At 37.9% G+C, this 13,820-nt stretch overlaps 1 protein-coding gene across 2 annotated transcripts in view; it reads right to left on the bottom strand.

The window, feature by feature from the left end:
- The window catches only part of rb1 (retinoblastoma 1), a 45,576-nt gene extending 32,400 nt beyond the window's left edge, over nt 1-13,176 (bottom strand). The window contains exons 1-10 of one of the 2 annotated variants that reach the window (XM_061962227.1): nt 13,053-13,176; nt 12,865-12,971; nt 10,632-10,752; nt 10,256-10,359; nt 4,494-4,628; nt 4,191-4,229; nt 4,065-4,114; nt 3,754-3,864; nt 2,200-2,345; nt 1,362-1,439 (exon numbers count right to left, since the gene is read on the bottom strand). In XM_061962227.1, coding sequence (XP_061818211.1) covers nt 1,362-1,439; nt 2,200-2,345; nt 3,754-3,864; nt 4,065-4,114; nt 4,191-4,229; nt 4,494-4,628; nt 10,256-10,359; nt 10,632-10,752; nt 12,865-12,959 — 879 coding nt within the window. In that variant the 5' untranslated portion in view covers nt 12,960-12,971; nt 13,053-13,176. Of the gene's footprint in view, nt 1-1,361; nt 1,440-2,199; nt 2,346-3,753; nt 3,865-4,064; nt 4,115-4,190; nt 4,230-4,493; nt 4,629-10,255; nt 10,360-10,631; nt 10,753-12,864 lie in introns of both variants that reach the window. The other variant, XM_061962226.2, reaches the window with a different exon arrangement.
- Nucleotides 13,177-13,820: the final 644 nt, after the last annotated feature.

The following is a 13,820-nucleotide window of genomic DNA, read 5'->3' on the forward strand; positions in this document are numbered from 1 at the left end:
TATCTTTTTTTTCCCCAGTGTTTGAAGTGCGCATGCAAGCCTGTGATGCTGAAACCCAACACTCATAGAATTATAACATGTTTAGCAACATGGTGATGCCATGTTCAGGAACTTGGTGATGTATTACATGTGACGTGAAGTGTACATTATTTGTAAAATCAGCACGCGCTAACTTTTGCATGTTTAAGTGCCTATATAAAGCGCACGTACGTGCGTGTCCCGCTGCAAAACCCTTGTGGAATTATAAAGCATTTAATCATCGATATAGTGATATATTACATGTGCAATGAAGTTTATATTGTCTTTAACATCAGTACACACAACAAGGATGACGCTACATAATTTTTGTTGCTTGCTCGCGTTTTACGCGCGTTCACGGTGGGTCCCGGCTCCATCTACAAAAATGGAAGCCACACATGGAAGTTAACTTCATGATTTGTCGTTAAATAAGGACTGAAAGCATAAGATAATGTTGCACCTTTTTTATGACACAGAGCAAAAAGAATGGCTTGTCAGGTGGAGGTTCGACAGCAATCATATCCAGAACAGCTGACTGTCATTAGTGCTTAAGGGAGTGTCGCAAAGCCCATTTTTGATGTGTCTTTTTTATTAATGTTCAGTGAAAATAGCAGCATGTTTACGTTCAAACATACAGTAAATACTCTTATAGTGTGTTTAAAGCCAGCAAGGCAGTGTTGTTGAGCTTTGGAAATGACAGCGCATAACCGTAACGTCATCACAAGTCTTCGTTTGTGCCTTGTATACGCATACTCTAAACGGAGAGTTTTGGAACGCTACACTTTGGCCAGCGTTTGCAAAAGTCTGTGTTTTTAAAGACAAAAACCTGCTTCCCTCACCTCCCAGGGGGTAATATAGGGTGATGGGTCAAATGCAGAGAATAATTTCGCCACACCTAGCATGTGTGTGACAATCATTGGTACTTTAACTTTAACTTAAAATTATGCGTTTGCGCGTGGACAAGAGGCAAAAAACGCAGAGATAAGTATGCGTTTATTAAGCATCTGTGTTCGTGTGGACATGGCTTAAAGCATTACATGTTATATAAGCTATTCATATAAATATTGCAAACCAATTGTCTCTTAGTGGGGGGTTGTGGTGAAATACATTTGTTCAGTGTCCTGCACAAGAGTGTGACAGTGTCAACAAACAGTGCAGGTAAACTAAAAGCGCGAGTAAACATTTTGCTGACAGTGTGTGGGAAGCGTCACAGATGAGGACGACAAACTGCTGTTACACACTCAACATATTGTACAACTGAGCAGCTGGCAGAAAGCGACAACTAACGTATACAGTGAAAGGGCCTTAAGGCTAAACAGTCCTGTTTGCAAAATGTACAGTACCTGAGGAAGTCCTGAAGATTTGGGAAGATCCATAGAGCTCAAGAAGGCAGAGAAACTGGTCTGATAAACATTTTTAACCTGCACATACAAATGAATAAATTATTGACGCGCAGATGAGGTCAAAAACCGCAGGCTTTCACAGAAAATTCAAAATTTGTGAAGAGTTTGAATTTGATTGGCTCCACTCCACAGTTGTTGAATTGAAAACACAGGAAGTGGAAATCAATTCATTGCAATTCAGAGAATTTCTCACATTAAACAAAGATGTTGCTCTAAGTACTAAAAATACTTTACAAACACTAAAACATTACGCTACCTCTATTTTTAATAGTTTGTAATATTCCTTCAATTTAAAAATTACAATTGACACAAAATTGTCCCTAATGCAATAATCCTAACCCTATTAAATGTCCTGAAAAAGCTTTGGGCAACTATTTTCCATACTTGGATAAAGAATTCTGGGAAGTATTTTTCCACCATTTGAAAGTTATAATAAATCAATTTAAATGATCTGTTCTATAGAAAATGATTTTATTCTTAATTGTGAATGAAAAAACCCATTATGTTCATGAGGTTCATAGTGATAATATTTCAATAAAATTTGTAAAACAGCCGTGTATGAAACACTATACTGTAAAGCACGATTCTGGAATACACCTAAAATATAAATTGCAATTAGAATTCTACTTCCTTTAATTCTACTTCCTGCTTGCAACCTTTATTAAAATTTGTATAATTTAACTGGAATTTGGGAGACATTCTCAATTCAATTTGTAATGTTGCACAAGCCTGAAACAAAAGTGGGCACATTCATGTTTAGATCTTTAGAGCCAGATACCTCATCTGTATTGCATTCGTTCTTCTTGCACAAGGTTTCAAGAAGTTGCACGTCCACCTCTGGCTCGGGAGGTCGAGCTTTGGCGTTGTTCTGGTTGCGACGAGACGTTCGAGTCACGGGGCTCTGAACTTTGCTGATGGCTGATTCTGACAAAGAGACATTTAAGAGGTTACCGGTACAACAACAAAGAAGACCAACTGTGACTGCGGTCATTGACGCCAAACTGTGATACAGTAATGGTCCGGGTTCCAAAACCTGACCAAGTGAGATCAAATTGTAGATGCATAGGAACATTTTCAAATTTTATGAATTTTTACTTGTTCACACCCTTGAATAAAGTCAATGAAAATAGGTTAGATAATGTTTTAAGGGTTTTTGATGGATGATATAATACAAGTACATTTCTCCACTCCACTTCTCTGTTTCCCACAATGAATCGCAGCTCACACTGTCAGACTGATCCTGCTGCTCAGACAATAATGTGTTGAGACATTTTCAGTGAATAATACATATATACTACTATACAAGTTAGACACTGACTGCTGTAAATTACATCAACGTTTCACTTCTACAGCTTTGTCCCATTAAATTATATAGTGTAGTAAAAATGGTTAATGTGAGGGGTGTACTAACTTGTGTGAGATACTGTGGGACAGCAGATGATAAAAACTTAAAACTAACAATAACTGAAAAACAAACTCTTACCAAGACCTTTTCTACATTTTGAATCAACCACAATCGCAACTTAAAAGTATGAACATTTTGTATTTCACATCAGATTCAGATGACACTTTATTTGAGAGTATATCAAATACAACAAATATGTCGCACATAAGATCTATAGCACCAGTACATGTCTTGTTTTGCGTTTGTGGGTATTTCCTGTGTTCCGTGTTTTAGTTCCTGTTTAGCGCTCGTATTTTGGTTGCACTTCTTGTTTTTTGTGTGAAAGCATGTAATATTTATACTCCTGCCTTGAAGCGCCGGCTCCTCGCATTTGTCCCTTATTGTGAAATAGGAAGGCTTATTGGTCAGTGCCAGAGCGCAGGCTTACCATATACAGATGTACCGGTACTGTATGCTGTTGAACGTTGTTCTCTTGTTTGAGGCTTCCAAGTAAGTTAGTTCCCAGGTAGTGTTAGGTTTTTTGTGCATTCTCAAATGCACTCGGGTTCCAAGTAAGTTAGTTCCCAAGTAGTCCTAGGTATTTTTGTGCATTCCCAAATGCATAAAGGTTTGTTTGACGTGCACCTTTCAGCACGTGTGGTTTCGTTTTTTGTCTTTGTTTGTATTAAATACCTTGTACCTGCGAGCTGTATCCCGCTATCTTCTGCATCTGGAATCATAACTATCGCTATCATGGAACCCTAGCGTGACACTGACAGAAAAATATTGTATTCTTAAACCATTGTCCTTGTTTTTGGATTTTCAGCTTATTTAAAATGAAATGGGTTGATATGTGAAAAGCTTCACAAAACATAACTCTTTAGCGGAGTATCTATATCAAAAGGCTGCACTAAACAGGCAAAAAAAAACAAAAGGTTGGTGTCTTACGGTAAAGAGGCTGTAGCAGTTCAAGTGGGCATCGTTTGATGAACAACTCTAGCGTGCACAACAGCAACTGGAACGATATGACCAGGTCATCCTCCATCTGCAAGGCCCTTCCTGCAGGAGACACAACATCAAGGTTAAAGCTCACAAGAACACAACAAAAAGTACAAGGAATAAAACATTCCCATCTTGACATTTGGCACGAAAAAGGAAGGAAGTGAAAGAAGAGAACTAAAGCATCATGGAAATGATGTCCGCAAGAGTGGGGACAACCTGAAATGATAATGATTAATGTTCACCGTAACCTAACTGACCTTTGGCCAAAAGAAACATCGTCCAGCAGCTTCGTATAATCTCCTTCTCCCTGGTAAAGCACACAAACAATCAGCAGAGTCTCAATGTGCTGAGCTGAAAGACCGAAAGCAAAGTCTTCGACTTACATCTCCTCAGTGGGCAAGGTAAATATATTTTTGCAGGTCCTGAAACAAAACATGTATCAGTTTTAATGAGCTATTAGCATCTGTACCAGTATTATTAGTACAGCAGGTAAGGTTGTATTTTTGCCTCATCATTCACTTTAAGCGTGAGTGACGAATGCAGGAAGAATGCACTAACGACCTGATAAGAGAAAGAGATGATGCAGTATTGTCTGCTCACAGATGCTACCTGGTAGTTATTTGCGCACACTGCAACTAGTCACAAGAATGCGGCCAAAACACAACTTCACCTACTTATGTACTCACTTCTCAAACCTCTGGTAGAGAGCCAGCGACACGTCATATTTGTTCTCCATGCGCGTCAGGGCGGAATTCACCTTGGTGCTTATTGTGTCCAAGTTGACATCCAACTTCCGAACCAGAACCACAAACTGCTTGACACTAAAACACACGTATAGGGTACAACATGACATAAAACGTACCTAAAAATACATTTGCCAACTTCATTATACACACCAGAAAAGAAATGCCTTTACAAAGATAATAATGCCACATTTTTGGTGACTTAATTGAGTTGCATGAAGGGGACAAAATATTTGACCCACCTCTCAGTGCAATCTTACTTCTTCATGTAGTAAATAGGACGTTTATTTATTTTACTGCAATTGGTACCAAGTGCCGATTAGGAGTAATGCCTTACAAATTAATGATTTGTTTGTTTCCTGTCTTGTGCCCTGTGATTGACAACCAGTCCAGTATGTACCTACAGCAGGGGTGAGCAATTAATTTTTACCGGGGGCCGCATGAGCAACCCGAGCACTGCTGGAGGGCCACATCGACAATATTTCAATAAAATTTTGCTCAATATTATTTTTGATATACCGTAAGATAAATAATAATAATAATAATAATTAATAATAATAACAATACTTTCATTTAACCTAACTTAACTTTATACAAAAGCAGATTGCTTTTGATGGTTTTATTTTTAACCCTGTCTTACACTACACTTCCTAATGTACAATACAATGCAAAAATGTCAATTTCTGCACAGGGTTAATTTAAAGTTTATCCTGCATCCTCTTTAAAAGTCCAACATTTTTCCCCGTCAGATTTGGACAACCATCTGTTGTCACACCTGCCAGCTTGTCCCATTTCAGTCCTAACATGTCCAAACACGCATTTACCTATGTGAACAAGTCATTACCTGTGGTTGTCCCTTTTAATTGACTGCATGGCTGCTAGCTCCTCCGTGATTTGAAAGACAGCAGTTAACCCACATAAGAAGATGAGCAGCTGGGCGGGGTTACGTACATCACAGCTCTCATCCAAAGCCAGCGAAAAACAGTCAAAGTCGGCCGTTCTGTTCTTCAGCTGAAGCTCCAAGTTTCAGGTGTTGTGCCGGCTAATGCACCCCCGGCGTAGAATGCACCCCCTGACGGGGGTGTTATATCAACTAAAACCCACACTTAAATTTTCCACGTGCAGCAAGATTGAATCTATTTAAAAAAGTTATTTGATAAGAAGCCAAAAGTGCAAAAACAATAATGTTCGTGTTGGAGGAGTTGTGAATGAATGAAATATGAAATCCGTGCTGCAGTCTGCAGGTGTACCTAATGTTGTGGCCCAGCAGCGACTGCAGCACGGATTTCATATTTCATTCATTCACAACTCCTCCAACACGAACATTACTGTTTTTGCACTTTTGGCTTCTTATTAAATAACTTTTTCAAATACATTCAATCTTGCACGTAGAAACTTTAAGTGTGGGCTTTAGTTGATATAACACTCCCGTCATTCTACGCCGGGGGTGCACTATCCGGCACAACACCTGTTATATCAGCGCAACAGAGTCCAATAAGCACTCCTTAATAAACTCTCCGTCAGAAAACGCCTTACTTTTTCTGGCGATTTTGTGAGAAATGACGAAACTTGTCCTGACGGCTGCATTCTGGGGGTGTGAAATATGGCAAAAAGTCCTTGTTGGGTTTGCAGTTTTACCATCAACGCATCAGCCTCCCTTGCGCGCGCTTCATCAGACAGATTCCGGTATTTTTCCTCGCGCTTCGTCATGTAGTGGCGATTCAAATTATATTCTTTAAACACAGGAAGCTGTGTACCACACATTAAGCACACGGCTTTACCTTTAATTTCTGTAAAGAAATACTTGGCAGTCCATGTCTTGTTGGAAACACGCCATTTGTCAACAACTTTTCTCTTTTTAGCTCTCATCACTTGTCGCTGTGCACCTTTACTCACAGGTTACACCCGGACATACGCCCATAAATAACACTTTTCAAAATAAAAGCAGCACAGTTGTATTGCGCACACGACATAGATGTTTTTTAAACTTTATTTTGTAATTTGTGATTGCCACTGTTCACATTCATGCACGCACATACGTCCACAGGGAAGTAATACAAATAACGCTTTTCAAAACAAAAGCAGCACCGTTGTATTGCACTCGACATAGATACTTTTTTAAATTTATTTAGTAATTTATGATTGGCCTCACGCAGGCCGGACAGGGATGCACAAAGGGCCGGATGTGGCCCGCGGGCCGCAGAATGCCCAGGTCTGACCTACAGTATACGGTACATACAGCAAACTACTAGTACAGTATAATACACATAGACAACCATTTACACTCACATCCAGACCTATGAGTCTCCAATTAACCTAGCATGCACGACTGTGGGAACAAATGTGCAAACAAGGGATGTAACATTTTCATATCACGTTTATGTTGACCAAAAGTATCCCGTTTATCATTATTATTGCGGTATTGTTAAATGTGCTCAAAGAGTACTTATCCACGCACTGAAACATTTAGACCAAGTTATTGTTTCGATAGATCTCATAGAGATAATTGGTAATTCAGCGTTAGCAAAATTACTGTACTATTTAAGTTTCTATTGTAGCCAAACCTTTTCCCCAAAGATATATCTAAAGGACATTTGTTTCTTTATAGTTTTTGCCCATGTATTGTGTTTTGTTCACTTTTCAATAAATGCCCAAAGCCAATTGGCTTCACTGCGGTAGGAAATAACAATTTTATTCCACCTTGGAATATAAAATTATTTTTTTACCTTTTTGTATAAACTTTGGACACAATACGAACTATAAACAAACACTTGACTATTGAACATGATGATTTGAACTGAATTGTAGCTGTAGACGTAATCTTTTTGTTCATATATGATTATTTTTAGTAAATACAAATCTTTACATAACTTGTAAAATATTAATATTTTAAATTGTAAAATATTAATATTTTACAATACCATCAACAATGCTTACCTTTGTGCATTCATGCAGAGCATAAAACATTTGGGGGACAAAATGAGACTAAGAAAGAGTGGCATAACACACGCCTTACTGTGGCAGCGTCGGAGAAAGTTATACATGTGAACGAGCTGTTGTGTCACAATCCACACAACTACGGTGAGTTCAAGGACCGCCAAAATTAGTAGGACAAAACCGCGCTCACCAAATAATCTCATCAGTGAAGCATAAACACAAACATATTGAACAGTAAGGCTTTCTAACAATTAGGAAGGTTTGTGTCATGTTTGTCCTCCTACAGAAACAATATTAAAACAAAAAATATATTTTTCTCCCATCTTTTTTCATTTTCACTCATTTTTCAAAAAGCTCCAGGGAACCACTACGGCGGCGCTAGAGAGCTGCATACAGCTCTCTAGCTGCAGGTTGCCGACACTCGCTCTAGGAGTTTTGAAATGGCAAACAAGCATTGGCTTCACGTAGTCACTGCTAGCGTTAGCACTAACTTGCAGTCTGAGGTGATCCTTCATCAGCTTGTATCCCTGTACTGCCTTCTCATTCGCTGTAAGAAATGTCCGCTCTAGCACCTACATAGTCACCTTTACAAGCCACAAACTTGGAATTGCATCGTGGCGAGGGGCGACTGTATTATAGGGATGTAACAGAATTATAAATACTGCGGTATTTCTGTATCAAAATCATCTCAATAATACCGTGACCTGATAAGGTATAAAATTAAAACTTGGTCAATGTAGTTATTTGCTGGCACTTTTGAATTGGTCGGTTTAGAACAGTGGTTCTTAACCTTGTTGGAGGTACCGAACCCCACCAGTTTCATATGCGCATTCACCGAACACTTCTTTAGTGAAAAATTAATTTAAAAATGTTTTCAAATTCAAGGCAGAGTTAAATGTTTTTTTACTGGTGCACAAAATTAACGTGCATGAGCATCACCTTGTTCAAAGAACAAAACCAACACAGTGCATTAACTCACGACAAATTACACACCTGCAACTCAGTGTGTCTTCTGCTGTTGCCTTTGAGAGACCAGTTCAGATATGCGTGGCTTCACCTTGGCAAGTGCCACTCTCATGTCATTTTAAATGATAAATGATAAAATAAAAGAATGTATTTATGTTCACAGCAAAGTCTGTTCCTTTTCTTTGTTTTCCAATCAGACATACAATACTAGTACACAGCTCATGAAAAACAATATTTTTTGTTATTGTCATTGTAAGTGGGCCAAAACAGTTATATTAGAAAATAATCTCATGGAAATGACAGCTGTAATTTGATTATAATAATAAAACATTTAATTAGTTATTTAGTCAGGTTTGGGACAGGTATGCTCACATGTGCTCCACTGAACGCACAAGGAGTTTTTGCGTTTGCTCACGCATATGGAAAATTAGAGGGAACATTGTTTGAGGGTATCCATAATACGCCGATAGGGAGACGTTTTTGTTTAGACAATGAGTCGGGTGTGTCTTGACCTCTGCAGCGGAGGCTCCACCGAACCCCTGAGGCCAACTCACCGAACCCCTGAAGCCGACTCACCGAACCCCTAGGGTTCGATCGAACCCAGGTTAAGAACCACTGGTCTAGAAGTAAACTACACTTGCCAAAATACCCTGCGTAGCACGAGGTCCATGTGATGGAGGATGTAAAGGCTAGAGAAAGTATTGTTTTTTTCGGACATTTCCTGAAGTTTTAATTAAAATCCATCCATAACTTTTTGAGTTTTGTTGCAAACCAACAGACAAACAAACCCTGGCGAAAACACAACCTCTTTGGCTTGCGGAATGCAGGGCAAAGTGGCCGCATTCTTCTAGAGTGTTTCCAAGACAACACATAAAGTCTCAAACCCACATTGATTTTCAATAACATGGAATCAACTTGTGGTGTATATATGGATTTGTTATCCATGTGTCCATGTTTCCATGCGGCAGGACGAACAAGAAAAAGGTTTGGTGACACTCCACTGCGGGCGGAGAACACAAGTAATGCGAAAACAACTTGATAAATCCCCATTCGGAAAATATATTTGATGCCAAGGAAGCCAAGCATCAATTTGTGAGGTATTTACTTTATGAAACGTTAAATGATCAGCTAACTTTTGTAAGAATCAGCATTTTCCAAAGTGATATACGATGTCCACCACAGTTTCTCTGAAGTTAAAAGTTGAAGGACACTAATGTGAACATTATTGTTTTACATTTGTTACACTGAATGTTTATATTGTCAATTTAAAGACACTTAGAAAGTATATTTATATATATATATATATATATAGTTTGTAGTAATAATATGATTAGAACATTTGAGCATTATGTGTGTGTTCAATTACAGTAAGTGTGTTTATCCTAAACATACCTGCCACTTCATTTTACACACTATAACATTTTTAAGTCTTTGTTTGGACATATACCACAATAATATAGTACTATGAGCCTAATACTGTACTGTGTATCGTGAGATTTTGATACCGTTACATCTCTTTGTATTACAATACTCATTACGCCGCAGATAGCCCCTACAGCCCCTGGCCTGTTGTGCCAGTAATATCAAAAACTGGGCCACAAAATCTTGTTTAGTGCTCCAATAAATTGAAGGATAACTCTCCATTCCTTTTTTTCTTATGCTATTTCTGAATATCGCCAATGTCAGCTTTTCAGACACCATGCGTTCTTTGCAGGGAGTGTGTCCAGCATTACCATCTTTGTGAAGGCAGAATTATGTTATAGTAACATTGTGAGACACTAACGTGTCTAACGAGTACTTACTTCATGCTGACTGCTTTTAGAACCTGAGTTATGGTGAAAGAAGCAACATCCATGTCGGTCACAGTCACAAAGAGACACGCTCCCCAAAGCATTTTCTGATTTTCCTAAAGTTGAATGTGAGAAAACGGCAAACTTAAAAACCTAAAGATGAATCACTGACAGATTAACAAAGAAATCTGAGGGGTTACAACACATCTAATAAACAGAAACAGTTAAACTGTGTCAGTACTTTAAAAATAACTAAGCCTTACCAAGCATCAACACAGACTTAAAACATTTGTGTCTTCCATGTGATTAAAATTTAGGAACACCCCGAAAAAAAGGGTACCGGTATACACAATGTCTATGGTTGAATGAAAAGGACATTATTACATACAGCAGGTTCATCCAGGGACTCCTGAACAGTTTTGTACAGCTTCCAAGCACGGTCACACACCGTGTCAGACACATGAAGGCTCTGGCACAGGGCAACAAAATTAGCATCCTTGTCTCTGTGCCTGTAGAGGAGACATTCGGAGAAAAAAATTCAGATATCAAATACACAGTGGAGGTTTTTAATGACTTTCAGTGTCGTTTACAGTAATACAGTATCTTCCAAAAGTGAATACACCCCCCCCAACATTTAAACGAGCATTTCATTTTATCTTCTCAGGAAAGTCAGTGTACAACTTGTATAACAGTATAGATTTGCGATCTTCTGTTAAGAAGTCAACACACAATACATGACATTATTGTCTAAATAGCTGGCAACACAAGCGAGGAGTGTCAATACTTTATGTGAGTAGCAGCAGGGCACTTGTCATCTTGGAGGTGTGTTAAGACTCCTTATCATGTAGGAAAACTGACATCTAGCCCAGTCTCAGAAAGGAGGGGATCATCATGACCTCACAACGTCACAATCAATACATGTTGAAATTCATGTTTCTCTTAGTAAACCGCAACTCCCTAGTTCCCGCAGCGCTCATGCAGTCCCAGATTATGACACTTTTCGGAAAGACACAAACATCTTGCAACTAACTCACTTGTGTTGCCAGCAGTTTAGACCAGGGGTGTCAAACTCTATATATTAATTTGCCTATGCATTTGATTGTTACATAAATGTTTTAAGTACACTGTTTATAAATATCTATAGATTTTACAGTAAAAAACTGGCAACTCAGTCACTACAATTTTACTGTAAAATACACAGTGTTTTTTTTACAACATTTTATGATAACAGTTTTATGTAATAACAAATGGCAGCTTAGTTGCCACAAATTTACAGTAACATTTACGGCGATTTTTTCGACATATTACTGAGTATGATAAAACAATGGTACCACTGTTTTCTTTTTTAATTCTGGCAACTGAAATGTGGTACCGTTTTTCCATTTACAGTAATACACGGTAAAAACAAAAAACATAGATTTTACGGTAAAAGCTGTCATATCAGTCGTCAAAATTTTCACGTAAAAAACAGTGGTACAGTTTTTTCCAAATTAAAGTAACATGCTGTAAAAACCATTGTACATTTTACAGCAAATTCCCATTTTTACAGTGTGCAGGTGGGTAAAGTGTCTTGCCCAAGGAGGCAGTGTGGAAGCAGGAATCGAACCTGGAACCCTCAAGTTGCTGACACGGCCACTCTACCAACCGAGCTATTCCGCCCCACCAATATATACAAAATATACACCAGTACAAGTGTTTTTACTATCACAATGGAAAAGACAAATACATTTAATACGAAAAGATACGGTATTTTATTAACGCATATTATCTCCAGGCATTCGCAGGAAGAAAATATGTGGCGGGCCAGTTCAGGCTTGAGTTTGACAATAATGGCTGTGCGTTGAGTCATTTATAGCGGATAGTATAGTAAATCTGTACTGTTATACAAGCTGTACTGTACACTGATTACTCAAAGGTATAATACATTTCTGTTTCACTTCTAATGTAAAATAATAGTGGCTGAAAGGTGGGATTTTTCAGTATTGTGTTATTACTATGTCCGCTTGTCCTCACTATTAGATACAGTTACGTAACACAAGAACTGTATAACATAAGCAATACATTAAAAATAAACTGTTATTTGTATGCCGTATAGGTTCAACCTAGGCAGAAAACACTTAATTGTGCATTTAACAACTAAAATATTTGTATCTGTTTAAACTCTTATGATTTTAAATAGATTGTTTTCATGATGATTACATTTTATGAATTTAATTTGAACATGATTATTTTATTTGTGCATTCTTGTAATTTTCTGTAAAGCCTTGTGTACGAATTGTGCTGTATAGAAACGTGCCTTGCCTATATGTTAAAACCCTTATAACATAGTAATACGATACATTCCAATTGATATATTTCTGATGTTGTCACTCAAAGCTGAACGTTTGATTTTAGAAGGCTAATAATGTGTTATGGCATAAAGTGTATGTTCAAAGTATATGTCGACGGAGGCCTACAGCATAGATAGAAAAATTGCGGCTAGCTAAACCACTCAGTTTAATCTGTAAAGCTAGTTTGCGAGAGTAAACATTAACCAGACGTATATATTTAGCATTAATATTATTATTATGATACTTGTAGTTCTACAAATGTTCACTCGAAACATATTATTGTTGTCTTACTCTGGGCTCTGTTTGATGTCCGAAGATGAACTTTCAGCTGTCTTTTTCGTCTGCTTGTTTTGGCTCGTCCCGGCACTACGCCTTTTAGGTGGCATCCTTGTGTCCGACTAATAAAAATACAAATGCGTTAATTATTGCTGTATGTTGTGTGGAAAATAGAGATATTGTTAACCAAGTTTAAATCTCACTCTATGGCTTGTGTGTTTGTTACTAACACAAAACCTGGATTACTTCCTGGAACCGGGCTTGAGGAGCGTTAGTTTTGCGTTACAGTACCGCACGTTGTTGTGGCGACGCCGTCTACAATTGCACCTCCTTCACAATCTATTGTGTGGATGAAGAGAACCTTTATCCCTCCCTTATGTGTTATGTATATTTCACATCACAGTGTCCATTGTGCTGTCAATACTAGAATTAGGTATTGACACTGTACGTTTAGTTCGCCGTTTTATCCAGCGAATAAACGACAAGGCGTGACCGGAGACGTGAAGAAAAACTACAAAACGAGCGTACCCAAACTCCAAAGACAAAAACGCGGGAAAGTAACTACGCAACATCCGCTTATTTACAGTATGCCGCTATCCATTCAGATTAAAACAATTAGAAGATTTCGAGGCAGAAAATAATTAATCCATAGTAATGATGTTTCTTAAAACTATTTTTTTTCTATAAAATAGTATTTTAGTTTTATTTGCCCAGAATAAGGCAATGTTTGAGCTTATAAAAAATGTTTGGTTGGACTTCCAAAGACCAGTATATCTTACAAACGTCACATCATTTTATTCTTTAAATAACGTTTAAAATGCTTAGTAATATTTAAATGTGTTGTTTAAAGGTACATGTGTCTTTACTCATTCTAAAGTGTAGAATGAGTACTACTGCCCTCTTGTGGTGTAATGCAAGCACTGTACTTTGTTAAACTTCAGGTCATTTTACATAAACAATACATGTCATTT

Source organism: Nerophis lumbriciformis, linkage group LG09 (assembly GCF_033978685.3).
Source record: "Nerophis lumbriciformis linkage group LG09, RoL_Nlum_v2.1, whole genome shotgun sequence".
NCBI lineage: Eukaryota > Metazoa > Chordata > Actinopteri > Syngnathiformes > Syngnathidae > Nerophis > Nerophis lumbriciformis.